Raw genomic sequence first — 20372 nt, 5'->3', positions numbered from 1 at the left:
AATGTATAGTGACAGAAAACAGATCAGTATTTGCCTAGGGAGGAGTATTGGAAAGGAACCTGAAAAGGCTCATGGTTGGGTTCTCTTCATTTTCTTGACAGTTTCATATATATATATATATATATATCAGCACATCAAATTGTACACTTTAAATACATACAGCTTAATGTATGTCTATTATATTTCAGGAGAGCTATTATATCTCAGGAGAGCTGTTAAAATAATTTAAACTGTTAAAAAATGTTCACATTTCCCTGATTGTCTTATAATAATTTTGTTTGCAGCATCCTTGTTAAAATTTAGATCAAAATAAGATCCATGCACTAGCTGGTTAACATTTCTCTTAAGTCTCTAGGTCTGTAAGTTCCCCATCAACTCTTTTATTTTTTCTTAGGAAAAAGTTTTAATGGGCAAAATTTGGTTATTTTTCTATATAGTTCCACAGTCTAATTTTGTTGACTGTATCCCCACTGTGGTAGCTAACCTATATTTCTCTGGTTCTTGTATTTCCTATATGTTGGTAGTTAGGTCTAGAGTCTTAAGTTTGATTTTCTGGGGCCATGAGTACTTCCGTAGCAGGTGTAGTGTTCTTTCATTAAATTGGCATATAGAAGCTGGTTGTCCTTTTTTCCCCAGTTTTATTGAGATATAATTGACATAAAGCACTGTATAAGTTTAACATGTACAACATAGTGATGTGACTTACATGCATCATGAAATGTTTATCATGATAAGTTTAGTGAACAACCATCATTTCGTATAGATACAAAATAAAAGTAATAGAAAAAATTTTCCTTGTAATGAGAACTCTTAGGATTTACTCTTTTAACAACTTTCATACGTAATATACAGCAATGTTAATTATATTTATCATCTTGTACCTTACATCCCTAGTACTTATTTATCTTATAATTGGAAGTTTGTGTTACTGAAGGTTACAATCTATTTACAGTTATTACAAAATATTAGCTGTATTCTCTGCTTTGCAAAATACATTCTTGTAGCCTATCTTACACCCAATAGTTTATACCTCCCACTCCCCAACCCCTATAATATTGCTCCTCCCCCACAACTGGTAACCACTAGTTTGTTCTCTATATCTGAGTCTGCTTTTTTATTATATTCACTAGCTTGTTGTATTTTTCGGATTCCACATGTAAGCGATATCATGCAATATATGTCTTTCTCTGTCTTTACTTAGCATAGAGATAGACTTTCTTAACAGTGTTGTAAAATTCACCTCTTATATTTTCATCTAGTACTTTTTTTTCCTTGATCTTTTTTTATTGAAGTATAGTTGATTTACAATATTTTGTTAGTTTCAGGTGTACAGCATAGTGAGTCAATATTTTTATAGATTATACTCCATTTAAAGTTATTATAAAATATTGGCTATATTCCTTGTGCTGAACAATATATCCTTGTAGCTTATTTATTTTATACATAGTAGTTTGTATTTCTTCATCCCTTGCCCCTCCTCCCTTCCCTCTCACCACTGGTAACCACTCTATATCTGTGAGTCTACTTCTTTTGTTATATTCACTAGTGTGTTTTATTTTTTAATTCTACATATAAGTGGTAACATATGTCTCACTTATTTCACTTAGCATAATACCCTCCAGGTTCATCCATGTTGCTGCAAATAGCAAAATTCTATTCTTTTTAATGGCTGAATAATAGTCCACTGTATATATATAAGACATCTTCTTTATCCATTCATCTATTGATGGGCTCTTAGGTTGCTTCCATATCTTGGCAATTGTAAATAATGCTGCAGTGAACATGGAGTGCATATATCTTTTTGAATTACTGTATTTGTTTTCTTCAGATAAATACCCAGGAGTGTAATTGCTGGGTCATATGGTAGTTCTTTTTCTTTAATTTTTTGAGGAAACTCCATACTGTTTTCCACAGTGGCTGTACCAATTTACATTCCCACTAACAATGTGCAAAAGTTCCCTTTTCTCCACATCCTCGCCCACATTTGGTATTTGTGTTATTTTTGATGATAGCCATTCTGACAGGTGTGAGGTGATATCTCATTGTGGTTTTGATTTGCACTTTCCTGATGATTAGAGATGCATTTCCTCTTTGGAAGTATGCCTATTCAGATTCTCTGCCCATTTTAAAAGTCAGGTTGTTTGGTTTTGTGATGATCTTCAATTAGTTATGGCTATGGGAAGTGATTAGTGACCTTTGGGTAGAGTGGGAGTTCTGTATGATCCCACGGTAACTGTTGTAGTGAATGGTGGGGGTTTGTATTGGACAATTAGTGAGTATGTGATTTCATGCCTCTGTGTACTTTCTGTCATAATGTCACCCTTAGAAGTATTCATTGGTATTTAAAGGGCAGAATTAATGGAAACCAAGTAGAAAAGTCTTAGTCAAGCAATAGGCCATGGACAATGATGATAGCTGCTAATAATGATTGTGGCTTAGATAGGAAATTAGTCCAGGAAGGTGATCAATTTCCAACAGAGATAGAGTCCAAAGATAGTGAAGAACAAGTTCACATTAATATTTAAAAGATTAACATGTCTTTTTATTTCCCAAAGCCAGTGCTAAAAGCCTACCAAGATCATAAGAAATCAGAATACATATATGAGCAGAATCGTTACCAGTTAATCACTTCTGGAGTCCTAAAGCCTCCAGGAAGCACTGAAGAAAGAAGTTCTACCAAATCTCTTGTTCAGTTCAAGCGTGAAGATTCTGTGAAAAAGAAAAAACAGGTAAGTATTGAAGTACTTAATTGATCTTTTTAATGTTTGTTTCATACAGCATTGCTAACATGCTTTTAACTCATAAGGATAGTGGCAAAATCTTTTCCCCTTAGGTTATGTAATGGATTGGGGTAATACAGTATTTCCCAGTTCTTCCTATTTAAGGAAAATTTGGACAGTAGAGTAAAATCATAAAGGAAAACTTTTAGCATTCATATAGTGTCTTTTGATCTTCTCTAGAAGACATGTTAAAAGAAGACATAACAGTATTTTGAATGTTATTATAACTTTTATGAAATTTTCATCATTATCCCCCCAAATCTTTGAAGACCTTGGTAAAGGGCAATAAAATGGAAACTGAACCAACTAGAGAGACAACTTTTGTAATTGGTGAGAGTTGTAGAGTGGGGAAGTTGCCTTGCAATGAATAAGTGAATAGTAGTTCTGGGGCAAAATCACTAGAGCCTGGCTTTATGTAAACACCTGTAGATAATTAAACAAAAGAACAGAAGTGGAAGAAAATGTGGAGGACACACCCACAATAAAAATACCAATAAAGCCAAGAATTCTCTGAGCTTTTTATTGAGAGGATCTTTCAGTGCTAGTTGTCTGTCTTTCAGGCTTTGGGCTGCAGTGCTAGAAATTGAGAGTTGAGGACAAGCTCTGTCCTCGAGGATTTCAGAATCTGGAGGTGGGAAATGAACAAGTAAACACTTAAGTGCAGTGAGGTGTGATAAGAGCTCTCACTGATCATTTAAAGTACAAAATAATGGAGAACTGAGCAGAAGAGATGCTTATACTTGGTGGCCAGGGGGATCATCAGTGGAAGAACAGCTACCCTAGGGAACTGCACTAAGCTCGGAGGAATAAGTGGAAAGTTAACAAGGCAAATAAGGTGGGAGAGCTATGGCCTTGGGAGCCATGGGTTTGGGTGAGATTATCCTGAAAGAATATCATATGATAAATTGTATGAAATTGTATAGCTTCAGTTAATTTGGTTTCTGTGAAGTAGAAAGAGAGAACGAGATATTTTAAGTGGGGCCAAGAAAGATCTGATTGTACATTAATTAGCTCATTTGGTATAAAGTGGGTTTCAAGAGCTTGAATTTTAAAAAGAGATTATGCAAACTATTATATTATATATAGGAAGGATTAATAAAACAAGGTCCTACTGTATAGCACAGGGAACTATATTCAATATCCTGTGATAAACCATAATGGAAAAGGATATGAAAAAGAATATATATGTGTAAAACTGAATCACTTTGCTGTACAGCAGAAATTATCACAACATTGTAAATCAACTATACTTCAATACAATTTTTAAAAAATAAAAGCGAGAGAGATTGTGTGCACATCTGGGATGAAGGAAGTAGCTGAAAAGGAATAAGTTATAGGTTATGTTTGGCTGTAACTGTAACTAAGTGAAGAATTCAGTAAAGAGTTAGAGGTTGAATGGAAATGTGGAAGAAAGGGGATATTCTGTTTAAAAGGAGAAGGGTATTTATTCTGAGAAGAGGTTCATTTTTCTGGGTATTGATTTCTCAGAATGAGTTCAGAATGGAAATGTATCTAGTAAGATTTACTGGGAGATGAAGGAAGGAAAGGAAGGAAGGAAGGAAGGAAGGGAGGGAGGGAGGGAGGGAGGGAAGGAGGGAGGGAGGAAGGAAAGAAGGACGGAAAGTTGAAGGCTTTGCTTCCGGTAATTAAGAAGGATTGACTTATCGATTGGACTGGGAATCCACCATAGAGGAATATGATAGATGTTCTACAATTTATGAATAAATGCTTCCTCTATTTCCCTCCCCCAACTACTGCAAAATCCAAACATATGTGACTGTTTAAATTGAATCACATTTTCCCACTGAGTTACACAATTAGACATAAAATGAAAATGTTTAGGCCTATTGTTGAAGAAACCTTTCACTTAGAATGCAGTACAACTTTTTAAGAGATATAATAAATAAAATAAATGCATTTCCTGTTAAAATATTAATACTCTTGTCTCATAAAAGAGTTAACTACAGCTCTTGTTGAAACATTGGGACAAAGCAATATATATTTTCTCTGGTTCTGGTATCTGGTTTGGCCTCTTCTTTTATATAAGAAAACAGTACCTTTGTTGCTATCCCTGCCCAATAAATGAAAGGAGCATATTTTATCTTTGATTTTAAAGATGTATGTCCTTTAGCTCTGAAATTCCCAGGATTCTCTTCTGAAACTCCTATTCAATGAGGTATTTAATCAGAGAATAATGATCCCTATGAATACAAATCTTATGGGGACGTTGTTCCACAGAGCTTATGGTAATAACTCTCTTATAGAAATGGCAACCTCTATTAACTCTGCTAATAGGCAATAAAGATATCATTTATATATGTACCTCAATTATTCACCAAAGCAGGTCTGCAATACAGATTCTTTTATCTTAAAGCCAGTCCTGTCAGAGAGACAAAGGGATGACTGTTGGAGTTGATGTCACATTTCCTCAAACACGGTTATCAACCTCCTCGGCAGGAGGAGAAGACGTGTTTGATGCTGTCCCAAGTTTGTTGGGGAGGAGCAAAGAAGTGTGAGCGGCACTGAGAGCAGACAGTGGGACCCAGGGATTGGAGCAAAGCTCAAGTGTGTGAACATCGTGGGGACTTAGCCTTGGGGCTCCACACGTGGTCCGGAGCCAGCAGCATCTGCATCTCCTGGAAGCAAGTGAGAAGTGCAGAGTCTCAGGCTCCACCTTGGATTGGCTGGCAGACTCTGCATTTCAACAGGTTACCCAAGTAATTCATATGCACACTGAAATGTGAGAGGCACTGTCTCCAGAACAAACAATTAATTGTGAGTTAATAACATATATGCTTATGCTTAGGACCCACAGGGCGGGAAGCATAAGCATATATGTTACTAACTCAATTGCCTGTTCTGGAGACAGTGCCTCTCACATTTCAGTGTGCATGTGAGGACACATGTACCCCAGTGTTCATTGCAGCACTATTTACAATAGCCAGGACATGGAAACAACCTAAATGTCCAATGATAGATGAATGGATAAAGAAGATGTGGTACATATATACAATGGAATATTACTCAGCCACAAAAAGGAACGAAATTAGGTCATTTGTAGAGATGTGGATGGACCTACAGTCTATCATATAGAGTGAAGTAAGCCAGAAAGAGAAAAACAAATATCGTATATTAATGCATATATGTGGAATCTAGAAAAATGGTACAGATAAACCTATTTGTAGGGCAGGCATACAGACGTAGATGTAGAGAACAGACATGTGGACACGGGGAGGAAAGGGAGGGTGGGATGAATTGGGAGATTATATTTGACATAAATACACTACCATGTGTAAAATAGATAGCTAGTGGAACCTGCTGTATAGCTCAAGGAGCTCAGCTCGGTGCTCTGTGATGGCCTAGATGGGCGGGATGGGGGGAGGTGGGAGGGAGGTCCAAGAGGGAGGGAATATAGGTATACATATAGCTGATTCACTTCACTGTACAGCAGAAACTAACACAGCATTGTAAAGCAATTTTACTCCAATAAAAAAATAAATTAAATAAGAGGAGGAAGTTCGAAAAAAAATAACACATATGCTTCTCCAAGGCTATTACATAATACTGATCCCCAATACTCAATGTAACAATCTGTCACATTCATTAAAAATAGTTTATTATGAGTTATGACGACAGCTGTCCAAGATGTCACTCACTGAAAAGCATCAAGGTTGTCAGAAAGAAGTGGGGCTGGTGGGGGGGGGGCATGGGCAGGGTGTTGAGGGAAAGGCCCCAGTCAGGGGAGGTACAGAGCAACTGAGCAAGGGGAGTGGTGGGCTCTCATAAACACCAGGGAGCTGGTAACATTTTGATGTAATAAACATTTAAGTGAAGGGAGAAGAGAAGGCAATGGGAAGTGTTGCTGGGAGTGCTTGTGGGAAGGAGACGGACATCTGGGCAAGGAGTACTGAGAGGAGTACTGCCGATCAATAGTTTGAAAGCTTTCAGTTCAAAATTGCTTTCCTTTAAGCCCTAGATATCTTAGGCAGTGTGGTAATTAGTCCTGGAGGTTAATATTTTGTCACATATATAGGTTTTTCCCCCCCCCAAAAAAACTAATTTTTTAAAAAACTGGCTTTGTTTAGATCCAATGGCCCTCTGCCGAGGCGTTCTCCCCCTCTCCTGCTAAACTGTCACGTACCAGCACTGGAAGAAGAGGCCTCTACGAGATTAGTTCCTCAACTTACCCTAAGTACTATTTCCACGACCGGGAAGAAGTCATTAAAGCCAACATTCAAGATCCCTTGCAAATCATCAAAATAGTACGTGAAAATGAGCACATTGGATTTCTTTATATGATCTCTGCGGTGCCAAGATCTTCCACTGAGTACAATAGATATAATCTGAAGTGAGTTCTCTTTTATGAAGCAATTTATTTAGCAGCAAAAATTACAAGTAAGATTGCAAATGTTATCCATAATCAATTGCGTGTTAACGATTTATCTGATAAAATATAAGTTGGGTTATCATCCAATGACAAATGAATCTTAATCACAACAATTTTATTTTTCCCATTTATCTTTACTTATAGACATTTTATAGACACTGCTGTGTTTCTATGTTTATATTATATTGATATAATTCCATTTATTTTTAATCGGTATTACAAACATATTTTTGATATTTTTTGATTACTGAGAAAAGAAGACGGCAATGTATAAAAACTAGATGATGCTTGTTTTTTTCACATGTCATTTCAGCTTTCCTTAATAGAGTAGAAATAAGGGTTTTTTGTAAGTAAAATGAGCTTGATAATTTAGGGTATTTATATAGATTAATAATACACACACACTCACATATACTCTCTATTGTTGCTAAACACACATTTGTTGTTGAAATAATTTGGAGTGAGTCACCCAAATGTGTCTGTGAATTGCTTTAATATTCAGCACAACAGGTAACAGGACTTAAAGATGATGCTGACCTTCCTCTGTGGTGGTTTAGTTGGGTTGAATGCTATGGTTGTTGAGATGGTCTTTCCTCGAAGGTGATTGTAGTTGAGCATTGCCACCAAATTCTTTGAGCTGCCTTCCCCAGTCTCTGCTGCATAGGAAGATAAAAGTTCTTTCTAGGAATTCTCTTCTCCCTTACTCAGCACTGTAGTTTTGATTGAGTCAGATAACACTGAAAACAACTCTCCTGCTGGGGAGAAGAAAAACATTTTAATCAAATTTTTAAATGATAGATTTATTGTAAACCTGAAAGAGCTTAACAGGAGTGAGGAACAATTTGTAGAAGGAAGAGAGATGCTTATGAAAATCATTCAGCAAAATGTACTGAGCACGCAATCTATAGCATGACCATTTCTAGGTGCTAGAGCTGTGTTAGGGAACCATCCAGATCAAAATTGCTGCCCTCATGGAGCTTACATTTTAGCAGAGGGAGACAATAATTAATACGATACAGGAGTAAATTATATAGAATGCTAGAATACACTAAGTGTTATACAAAAAAACAGTGTAGAGCAAAGGGGATTGGGAGTTCTTGGAAAGAGGTTGTTAGTAAGTTGGGGTGGTCAGCGTGGGCCTCATTGAGAAGCTGGCATTTGGACAAAGACTCGAAGGAGAAGGAGTGAATTATGTGCTATGGGAAGAGGGGAGAAGAGCTTTCCAGACAGCAGCAAAGTGAATACAAATATCCCAAGGCAGGAGCACACCTGGCATGTTGAAGAACCGAACAGCAGGCTGGTGTGACTACAGTAGAATGAATGAGATGACAGACCGTTGATGGCCCTGCCAGCTATTGTAGAAACATTAACTTTTACTCTGAGAAAAATGGAGAACCAAGGAAGAATTTCAAGTAGAGAAGTGCCGTGATCTGAATTACATTTTGAAAAGGACCACTCTGGTTGTTGTGTAGAGGATGGACTTTTGAGGAGCAAGTATTGAAACAGGAAGACCGATTAGAAGGCTGTAATTATTCACGTAAGAGATAGACCAGGTGGTAGTGGTGGAGGTGGGGAGAAGTGGGTCAAATTCTGGAAGTAATTTGAAGGTTAAGCCAACAGGATTTTCTTTTTAAACTCAACTTTATTGAGATATAATTGACATAATACTATGACCCATTTTAAGTGTAGTTTGATAAGCTTTGCCAAATGTATACATTCATGTAACCACTACCTCAATCAAGAACATTTCTGTCACCTGAAAAATTTCTCATACATACCCTCCACCATGACCACCCCTCCCTGACACCTCAAGCAGCCACTAGTGTAATTTCTATCACAACATATTAGTTATGCTTTTTTAAAAAGAATTTCACACAGAGGGAATCACAGCTGGTTTTTTGTGTCCAATTTCTCTAGCAAAATATTTTTGAGATCCATATTGTTGCATGAATAAATTTCCTTTCCTTGCTGAGTAGTATTCCATTTTATGAATATACCATAATTTGTTTAGTCATTCAACTGTTGAGGGCTGGGTTTTTTACTTTTTTGTTTTGTTTTGTTTTTATTGGAGTATAGTTGCTTTACAATGTTGTGCTAGCTCGTGCAGCACAGTGAAGTGAACCAGCCATATGTATACACATATCCCCTCCCTTTGGGATTTCCCTCCCATCCAGGTCACCACATAGCACTGAGTAGACTTCCCCGTGCTATACAGCAGTTCCTCACTAGTTATCTATTTCATACCCAGCGGCATATATATGTTAATCCCAATCTCCCAATTCATCCCACTCCCCCATTCCTGCCCCTGTTGTCCACACATTTGTTCCCTACATCTATGTCTCTATTTCTGCTTTGCAAATAGATTCATCAGTACCGTTCTTCTAGATTCCACATATATGTGTTAATATATGATACTTGTTTTTCTCTTTCTGGCTTACTTCACTCTGTGTGTCTGTCTCTAGGTCCATCCATTCCTCTACAAATGACACAATTTGTACAAATATACCACATCTTTATCCATTAATCTGTTGATGGACATTTAGCTTGCCTCCATGTCCTGGCTATTGTAAATAGTGCTGTAATGAACATTGGGGGCATGTGTCTTTTTGCATAATTGTTTCTCTGGGTATATGCCCAGTAGTGGGATTGCTGGGTCATATGGTAGTTCTATTTTTACTTTTTGAAGGAACCTCCATACTGTTCTCCATAGTGGCTGTATCCATTTACATTCCCACCAACAGTGCAAGAGGGTCCCTCTTCTTCACACCCTCTCCAGCATTTATTGTTTGTAGATTTTTTGATGATGGCCATTCTAACCGGTGTGAGGCGATAACTCATTGTAGTTTTGATCTGCATTTCTCTAATAATTAGTGATGTTGAGCATCTTTTCATGTGTCTCTTGGCCATCTCTATGTCTTCTTTGGAGAAATGGTTATTTAGATCTTCTGGCCATTTTTTTATTGGATTGTTTGTTTTTTTTGATATTGAGCTGCAGGAGCTGTTTGTATATATTGCAGATTAATCCCTTGTCAGTTGCTTCATTAGCAAATAATTTCTCCCATTCTGATGGTTGTCTTTTCATCTTGCTTATCGTTTCCTTTGCTCTGCAAAAGCTTTTAAGTTTCATTAGGTCCCATTTGTTTATTTTTGTTTTTATTTCCATTTCTCCAGGAGGTGGGTCAAAAAGGATCTTGCTGTGATTTATGTCATACAGTGTTCTGCCTATGCTTTCCTCTAAGAGTTTGATGGTGTCTGGCCTTACATTTAGGTCTTTAATCCATTTTATTTTTGTATATGTTGTTATGGAGTGTTCTAATTTCATTCGTTTATATGTAGCTGTCCAGTTTGCCCAGCACCATTTATTGAAGAGGCTGTCTTTTCTCCATTTTATATTCTTGCCTTCTTTGTCATAGATTAGGTGACCATAGGTGCATGGGTTTAGCTCTGGGCTTTCTATCCTGTTCATTGATCTGTATTTCTGTTTTTGTGCCAGTACCATACTGTCTTGATTACTGTAACTTTTTATTATAGTCTGAAGTCAGTGAGCCTGATTCCTCAAGCTCTGTTTTTCTTTCTCAAGATTGCTTTGGCTGTTCAGGGTCTTTTGTGTTTCCATACAAATTGTGAAATTTTTTGTTCTAATTCTGTGAAAAATGCAATTGACAATTTGGTAGGGATTGCACTGAATCTGTAGATTGCTTTGGATAGTATCATCAGTTTCACAATATTGATTCTTCCAATCCAAGAACATGGCATCTCTCTCCATCTGTTTGTGCCATCTTTGATTTCTTGCATCAGTATAGTATAGTTTTCTGAGTACAGGTCTTTTGTCTCCTTAGATAGGTTTATTCCTAGATAGTTTATTCTTTTTGTTGCAGTGGTAAATGGGAATATTTCCTTAATTTCTCTTTCAGATTTTTCATCATTAGTGTATAGGGATGCAAGAGATTTCTGTGCATTAGTTTTGTATCCTACTACTTTACCAAATTCATTGATTAGCTCTAGTAGTTTTCTGGTGGCATCTTTAGGATTCTCTTTGTGTAGTATCATGTCATCTGCAAACAGTGACAGTTTTACTTCTTCTTTTCCAATTTGTATTCCTTTTATTTCTTTTACTTCTTTGATTGACGTGGCTAGGACTTCCAAAACTATGTTGAATAATAATGGCGACAGTGGACACCCTTGTCTTGTTCCTGATCTTAGAGGAAATGCTTTCAGTTTTTCACCATTGAGAATGATGTTTGCTGTGGGTTTGTCATACATGGCCAAATGTTCTATATATTGAGGTAGGTTCCCTCTATGCCCAATTCTGGAGAGTTTTTATCATAAATGGGAGTTAAATTTTGTCAAAAGCTTTTTCTGCATCTATTGAGATGGTCATGTGCTTCTTATTCTTCAGTCTGTTGATATGGTGTATCACGTTGATTGATTTGCATATATTGAAGAATCCGTGCATCCCTGGGATTCATCCCACTTGATTGTGGTGTACGATCTTTTTCATGTGTTGTTGGATTCTGTTTGCTAGTATTTTGTTGAGGATTTTTGCATCTATGTTCATCAGTGATATTGGTCTGTAATTTTCTTTTTTTGTAGTATCTTTGTCTGGTTTTGGAATCATGGTAATGATGGCCTCATAGAACGAGCTTCGGAGTGTTCTTTCCTCTGCAATTTTTTGGAAGAGTTTGAGAAGGATAGATGTTAGCTCTTCTCTAAATGTTTGAAAGAATTCGCCTGTGAAGCCATCTGGTCCTGGCCTTTTGTTTGTTGGAAGATTTTTAATAACAGTTTCAATTTCATTACTTGTGATTGGACTGTTCATATTTTCTATTTCTTCCAGGTTCAGTCTTGGTAGGTTGTACCTTTCTAAGAGTTTGTCCATTTCTTACACATTGTCCATTTTATTGGCAAATAGTTCCTTGTAGTAATCTCTGATGGTCATTTGTATTTCATTTTATTTTTACATCTTTATTGGAGTATAATTGCTTTACAATGGTGTGTTAGTTTCGGCTTTATAACAAAGTGAATCAGTTATACATATACATATGTCCCCATATCTCTTCCCTGTTGCACCTCCCTCCCTCCCACCCTCCCTATCCCACCCTTCTAGGTGGTCACATACCACCTAGCTGATCTCCCTGTGCTATGTGGCTGCTTCCCAGTAGCTATCTATTTTATGTTTGGTAGTGTATATATGTCCATGCCACTCTCTCACTTTGTCCCAGCTTATCCTTCCCCCTCAGCATATCCTCAAGACCATTCTGTAGTAGGTCTGCATCTTTATTCGCATCTTGCCCCTAGGTTCTTCTGACCATTTTTTTTTCTTTTTCTTTTTTTTAGATTCCATATATATGTGTTAGCATATGGTATTTGTTTTCTTCTTTCTGACTTACTTCACTCTGTATGACACACTCAAGGTCCATCCACCTCACTACAAATAACTCAGTTTCCTTCCTTTTTATGGCTGAGTAATATTCCATTGTATATATGTGCCACATCTTCTTTATTCATTCATCTATTGATGGACACTTAGGTTACTTCCATGTCCTGGCTATTGTAAATAGAGCTGCAATGAACATTTTGGTACATGACTCTTTTTGAATTATGGTTTTCTCAGGCTATATGCCCAGTAGTGGCATTGCTGGGTCGTATGGTAGTTCTAGTTTTAGTTTTTTCAGGAACGTCCATACTGTTCTCCATAGTGTCTGTATCAATTTACATTCCCACCAATAGTGTAAGAGGGTTCCCTTTTCTCCACACCCTCTCCAGTATTTAATGTTTGTAGATTTTTTGATGATGGTCATTCTGACCAGTGTGAGATGATATCTCATTGTAGTTTTGATTTGCATTTCTCTAATGATTAATGATGTTGAGCATTCTTTCATGTGTTTGTTGACAATCTGTTTATCTTCTTTGGAGAAATGTCTGTTTAGGTCTTCTGCCCATTTTTGGATTGGGTTATTTGTTTTTTGATATTGAGCTGCATGTGTTGCTTGTATGTTTTGGAGATTAATCCTTTGTCAGTTGCTTAATTTGCAAATATTTTCTCCCATTCTGAGGGTTGTCTTGTCGTCTTCTTTATGCTTTCCTTTGCTGCGCAAAAGCTTTTAAGTTTCCTTAGGTCCCATTTGTTTATTTTTGGTTTTATTTCCATTTCTCCAGGAGGTGGGTCAAAAAGGATCTTGCTGTGATTTATGTCATACAGTGTTCTGCCTATATTTTCCTCTAAGAGTTTGATGGTGTCTTGCCTTACATTTAGGTCTTTAATCCATTTTGAGTTTATTTTTGTGTATGGTGTTAGGAAGTGTTCTAACTTCATTCTTTTACATGTAGCTGTCCAGTTTTCCCAGCACCAGTTATTGAAGAGGCTGTCTTTTCTCCACTGTATATTCTTGCCTCCTTTATCAAAGATAATGTGACCATATGTGTGTGGGTTTATCTCTGGGCTTTCTATCCTGTTGCATTGATCTATATTTCTCTTTTTGTGCCAGTACCATACTGTCTTGATTACTGTAGCTCTGTAGTATAGTCTGAAGTCAGGGAGCCTGATTCCTCCAACTCCATTTTTCTATCTCAAGATTATATTTGCTATTCGAGGTCCTTTGTGTTTCCACACAAATTCTGGAATTTCTTATTCTAGTTCTGTGAAAAATACCAGTGGTAGTTTGATAGGGATTGCATTAAATTTGTATATTGCTTTGGGTAGTAGAGTCATTTTCACAGTATTGATTCTTCCAATCCAAGAACATGATATATCTCTCCAACTATTTGTATCATCTTTAATTTCTTTCATCAGTGTCTTATAATTTTCTGCATACAGATCTTTTGTCTCCTTACGTAGGTTTATTCCTAGATATTTTATTCTTTTTGTTGCAGTGGTAAATGGGAGTGTTTTCTTAATTTCACTTTCAGATTTTTCATCATTAATGCATAGGAATGCTAGAGATTTCTGTGCATTAATTTTGTATCCTGCTGCTTTATCAAATTCATTGATTAGCTCTAGTAGTTTTCTGGTAGCATCTTTAGGATTCTGTATGTATAGTATCATGTCATCTGCTAACAGTGACAGCTTTACTTCTTCTTTTCCAACTTGGATCCCTGTTATTTCTTTTTCTTCTCTGATTGCTGTGGCTAAAACTTCCAAAACTGTGTTGAATAATAGTGGTGAGAGTGGGCAACCTTGTCTTGTTCCTGATCTTAGAGGAAATGGTTTCAGTTTTTCACCATTGAGGACAATGTTGGCTGTGGGTTTGTCATATATGGCCTTTATTATGTTGAGGTAAGTTCCCTCTATGCCTACTTTCTGGACGGTTTTTTATCATAAATGGGTGTTGAATTTTGTTGAAAGCGTTCTCTGAATCTATTGAGATGATCATGTGGTTTTTCCCTTTCAATTTGTTAATATGGTGTATCACATTGATTGATTTGCATATATTGAAGAATCCTTGCATTCCTGGGATAAAACCCAGTTGATCATAGTGTATGATCCTTTAAATGTGCTGTTGGATTTTGTTTGCTAGTATTTTGTTGAGGATTTTTGCATCTATGTTCATCAGTGATATTGGCCTGTAGTTTTCATTCTTTGTGACATCTTTTTCTGGTTTTGGTATAGAGTGATGGTGGCCTCGTAGAATAAGTTTGTGAGTGTTCCTCCCTCTGCTGTATTTTGGAAAGGTTTGAGAAGGATAGGTGTTAGCTCTTCTCTAAGTGTTTGATAGAATTCGCCTGTGGAGCCATCTGGTCTTGGGCTTTTGTTTGTTGGAAGATTTTTAATCACAGTTTCAATTTCAGTGCTTGTGGTTGGTCTATTCATATATTTTATTTCTTCCTGGTTCAGTCTTGGAAGGTTGTGCATTTCTAAGAATTTGTCAATTTCTTTCAGGTTGTCCATTTTATTGGCATATAGTTGCTTGTAGTAATCTCTCATGATCCTTTGTATTTCTGCAGTGTCAGTTGTTACTTCTCCTTTTTCATTTCTAATTCTATTGATTTGAGTCTTCTCCCTTTTTTTCTTGATAAGTCTGGCTAATGGTTTATCAACTTTGTTTATCCTCTCAAAGAACGAACTTTTAGTTTTACTGATCTTTGCTATTGTTTCCTTCTTTTCTGTTTCATTTATTTCTGATCTGATCTTTATCATTTCTTTCCTTCTGCTAACTTTGGGTTTTTTTGTTCTATCTCTAACTGCTTTAGGTGTAAGGTTAGATTGTTTATTTGAGATGTTTCTTGTTTCCTAAGCTAGGATTGTATTGCTATAAACTTCCGTCTTAGAACTGCTTTTGCTGCATCCCATAGGTTTTCGGTCATTGTGTTTTCATTGTCATTTGTTTCTAGGTATTTTTTGGTTGCCTCTTTGATTTCTTCAGTGATCTCTTGGTTATTAAGTAGTGTGTTGTTTAGCCTCCATGTGTTTGTATTTCTTACAGATTTTTTCTTGTTATTGATATCTAGTCTTATAGTGTTGTGGTTGGAAAAGATACTTGATATGATTTCAATTTTCTTAAACTTATCAAGGCTTAATCTGTGACCCAAGATATGATCTATCCTGGAGAATGTTCCATGAGCAGTTGAGAAGAATATATATTCTGTTGTTTTTGGATGAAATGTCCTATAAATATCAATTAAGTCCATCTTCTTTAACATATCATTTAAAGCTTGTGTTTCCTTATTTATTTTCATTTTGGATGATCTGTCCATTGGTGAAAGTGGGGTGTTAAAGTCCCCTATGATGATTTTATTACTGTCGATTTCCTCTTTTATGGCTGCTAGTGTTTGTCTTATGTATTGAGGTGCTCCTATGTTGGGTGCATAAATATTTACAATTGTTATATCTTCTTGTTGGATTGATCCCTTGATCATTATGTAGTATCCTTCTTTGTCTCTTGTAATAGTCTTTGTTTTAAAGTCTATTTTGTCTGATATGGGAATTGCTACTCCAGCTTTCTTTTGATTTTTATTTGCATGGAATATCTTTTTCCATCCCCTCACTTTCAGTCTGTATGTGTCCCTATGTCTGAAGTGGGTCTCTTGTAGACACCATATATATGGGTCTTTTTCTGGTATCCATTCAGCCAGTCTATGTCTTTTGGTTGGAGCATTTAATCCATTTACATTTAAGGCAGTTATCGATATGTATGTGCTTATTACCATTTTCTTAATTGTTTTGGGTTTATTATTGTAGGACTTTTCCTTCTCTTGTGTTTCCTGCCTAGAGAAGTTCCTTTAGCATTTGTTGTAAAGCTGGTTTGGTGGTGCTGAATTCTCTTAGCTTTGCTTGTCTGTAAAGCTTTTAATTTCTCTGTCAAATGTGAATGAGATCCTTGCTGGGTAGAGTAATCTTGGTTGTAGTATTTTCTCCTTCATCACGTTAAATGTGTCCTGCCAATCCCTTCTGGCTTGCAGAGTTTCTTCTGAAAGATTAGCTGTTAACCTTATGGGGATTCCCTTATATGTTATTTGTTGTTTTTCCCTTGCTGCTTTTAATATTTGTTGTTTGTATTTAATTTTTGATAGTTTGATTAATATGTATCTTGGTGTGTTTCTCCTTGGATTTATCCTATATGGGACTGTCTGTCCTTCCTGGGCTTGATTAACTATTTCCTTTCCCATATTAGGGATATTTTCAACTATAATTTCTTCAAATATATTCTCAGTCCCTTTCTTTTTCTCTTCTTCTTCTGGGACCCCTATAATTCGAATGTTGATGCATTTAATGTTGTCCCAGAGGTCTCTGAGACTGTCCTAAATTCTTTTCATTCTTTTTTCTTTATTCTGCTCTGCAGTAGTTATTTCCGCTATTTTATCTTCCAGGTCACTTATCCATTCTTCTGACTCAGTTATTCTGCTATTGATCCCTTCTAGAGAATATTTAATTTCATTTATTGTGTTGTTCATCACTGTTTGTTTGCTGTTTAGTTTGTCTAGGTCTTTGTTAAACGTTTCTTGTATTTTTTTCATTCTATTTCCAAGATTTCGGATGTCTTTACTAACAATATTCTGAATTCTTTTTCAGGTAGACCACCTATTTCCTCTTCATTTGTTAGGTCTGGTGGGTTTTTGCCTTGCTCCTTTATCTGCTGTGTGTTTCTCTGTCTTCTCATTTTACTTAACTTACTGTTTTTTGGGGTCTCCTTTTGCAGGCTTCAGGTTCATAGTTTCCATTGTTTTTGGTTTCTGTCCCCAGTGGCTAAGGTTGTTGCAGTGGGTTGTGTAGGCTTCCTGGTAGAGGAGACTAGTGCCTGCATTCTGGTCAATGAGGCTGGATCTTGTCTTTCTGGTGGGCAGGTCCACGTCCAGTGGTGTGTTTTGCGGTGTCTGTGGCCTTATTATGATTTTAGGAGCCTCTGTGCTAATGGATGGGGTTGTGTTCCTGTCTTGCTAGTTGTTTGGCATAGGGTGTCCTGCACTGTAGCTTGCTGGTCATTGAGTGGAGCTGGGTCTTGGCATTGAGATGGAGATCTCTGGGCGATTTTTGCCGTTTGATATTACGTGGAGTTGGGAGTCTCTTGTGGACCAGTGTCCTGAACTTGGCTCTCCCAAGAGCCTGTCCGCCACATGGCTCAGAATAAAAGGGAGAAAAAAAAGAAAGAAAGAAAGAAGAAGATAAAATAAAATAATATGAAGTAAAGTAAAATAAAGTTATTAAAATAAAATTTTAAAAATAATTATTAAGAAAAAAAATTTAAGTAATAATAAAAAAAGAAAAGACAGATTGAACCCTAGGACAAATGGTAAAAGCAAAGCTATACAGACAAAATCACACACAGAAGCACACACATACAGACTCACAAAAAGAGAAAAATGGAAAAATATATATATATCGTTGCTCCCAAAGTCCACCTCCTCATTTTGGGATGATTCGTTGTCAATTCAGGTATTCCACAGATGCAGGGTACATCAAGTTGATTGTGGAGATTTAATCCACTGCTCCTGAGGCTGCTGGGAGAAATTTCCCTTTCTCTTCTTTGTTCGCACAACTTCCGGGGTTCAGCTTTGTATTTGGACCCGCCTCTGCTTGTAGGTCGCCAGAGGGCCTCTGTTCTTCACTCAGACAGGACGGGGTTAAAGGAGCAGCTGATTTGGGGGCTCTGGTTCACTCAGGCCGGGCGGAGGGAGGGTTACAGATGCAGGGCGAGCCTGAGGGGGCAGAGGCCGGCATGGCGTTGCACCAGCTTGAGGCACGTCATGCGTTCTCCCAGGAAAATTGTCCCTAGATCACAGGACACTGGCAGTGGCAGGCTGCACAGGTTCCCGGGAGGGGAGGTGTGGATAGTGACCTGTGCTCGCACACAGGCTTCTTGGTGGCGGCAGCAGCAGCCTTAGCGTCTCATGCCCGTCTCTGGGGTTGGCGCTGATAGCCACGTCTGACGCCTGTCTCTGGAGCTCCTTTAAGTGGCGCTCTTAATCCCCTCTCCTTGCGCTCCAGGAAACAAAGAGGCAAGAAAAAGTCTCTTGTCTCTTTGGCAGCTCCAGACTTTTTCCTGGACTCCCTTCCGGCTAGCCGTGGTGCTTTAGCCTCCTTCAGGCTGTGTTCCCGCAGCCAACCCCATTCCTCTCCCTGGGATTCGACCGAAGCCCTAGCCTCAGCTCCCAGGCCCCACCCATCCCGGCGGGTGAGCAGACAAGCCTCTCGGGCTGGTGAGTGCCGGTCGGCACCGATCCTCTGTGCGGGAATCTCTCCACTTTGCCCTTCGTACCCCTGTTGCTGCGCTCTCCTCCACGGCTCCAAAGCTTCCCCCCTCCGCCACCTGCAGTCTCCACCCGTGAAGGGGCTTCCTATTGGTGGAAAACTTTCCTCCTTCGCAGCTTGTCTGCTGATGGGCGGGGTTGTGGGTTCCTGTCTTGCTAGTTGTTTGGAGTGAGGCTTCCAGCACTGGAGCCTGCAGGCAGTTGGGTGGAGTGGGTCTTGGTGTTAAGATGGAGACCTCCAGGAGAGCTCTCGCCAATGAATGTTCCCTGGGGCTGGGGATTCTCTGGTGGTCCAATGTCCTGGACTTGGTGCTCCCACCCCAGAGGCTCAGGCCCAACCCCTGGCTGGGGAACCAAGACCCTGCAAGCCACCTGGTGTGGAGAAAAAGAAAAAAAAAGAGAGGGGGGAAGAAAAAAAACGGACAAACAAAACCCAAGAAAAAAAGCAAAGACCCAAACAAACAACAACAAAAAAAAGGAAAAGAAAACAGACAAACAAAACCCAAGAAAAAAGGCAAAGACCCAAACAAACAGCAACAACAATAAAAAAAGGAAAAGAAAACAAACAGACAAACAAAACCCAAGACAAATGGTGAAAGCAAAACCAAACAAACCAGAAACAAAGCGAATAGAGAAACACACACAGAAAAATCAGTGGTGGGCTGTCCAGGCTCCCAGGTGGGCAGTGACCTGTGATCCTCAGGTGGCAGCAGTGGCAGCAGTAGCCCAACAGGATATTTTTATGGATTGTATACAAGGTGGGCAACCAGAGAAGTGCCCAGGTTGACTTTAATGATCGCTTTGACTGAGCAAGGGAAAGGGGTGAGATGCTATTAAGTAAGACACGGAAGACTGGATGGAACAGATTCTTCAGGGAAAAATAGGAGTTTGGATTTGGACATACTAATCTGGGGATGGCAAAGACAGAAGAGAAGCAGGGTGGTTGATGAAAAGAGAATTGGGGTCAAGAGTGGGGACTTTTCTTAAGATAAGAGAAATAGCTTTTTTTTTTTAAGATAGGAGAATTAACATATAATGGAATTTAAAGCTATTTGATGTAAAAAATATTCCTTTAATAGTATTGTTATTCCACAACTACCTTACTACTTCTTTTTCTAGTTTTTTATAAGTTTTGAAGAAGAGGTTATGGATCTTTAACCGTGACTCAGAAAAAAATGGTTTATTTGCTCATTTTTACAAACACTTCTTGATTAATGTGTGAAATGTTTTCATAGCTTCCTCTTATTTAAAAAATATTCAATAACCCAGACATCAAGGAGTGCCATTTGTGATATTAATTCCCCGTTATGAAAGGAGTAAGATTTTGCCAAGCAAAATGGATTCTCGTCTGTTTACTAGCACAACACAAAGTATTGAAGATGAGTATGGAAATGGTACTTCTGTTTGATTCAGGAAATTAATTGTCTTTCTAGACTAATGAACACTTCTACTAAGGGAAGTGAGTTGATGTTTTATACTTTTTTGGACTGGCACTAATGATGCTTGTTAGTAATATGCAA

General features: G+C 37.9%; 1 protein-coding gene across 1 annotated transcript in view; it reads left to right on the top strand.

Annotated features, from left to right (window-relative positions):
- DNAH6 (dynein axonemal heavy chain 6) overlaps nt 1–20372 on the top strand; it is a 291734-nt gene that overhangs the window by 16734 nt on the left and 254628 nt on the right. The window contains exons 3-4 of the mRNA XM_019942077.3: nt 2556–2729; nt 6866–7128. Coding sequence (XP_019797636.2) covers nt 2556–2729; nt 6866–7128 — 437 coding nt within the window. The remainder of the gene's footprint in view (nt 1–2555; nt 2730–6865; nt 7129–20372) is intronic.

The sequence above is a fragment of the Tursiops truncatus genome, chromosome 14 (assembly GCF_011762595.2).
Source record: "Tursiops truncatus isolate mTurTru1 chromosome 14, mTurTru1.mat.Y, whole genome shotgun sequence".
Taxonomy (NCBI): Eukaryota; Metazoa; Chordata; class Mammalia; order Artiodactyla; family Delphinidae; genus Tursiops; species Tursiops truncatus.
Note: the sequence above shows the minus strand (reverse complement) of the source record. Positions and strands in the feature narration are given on the sequence as shown.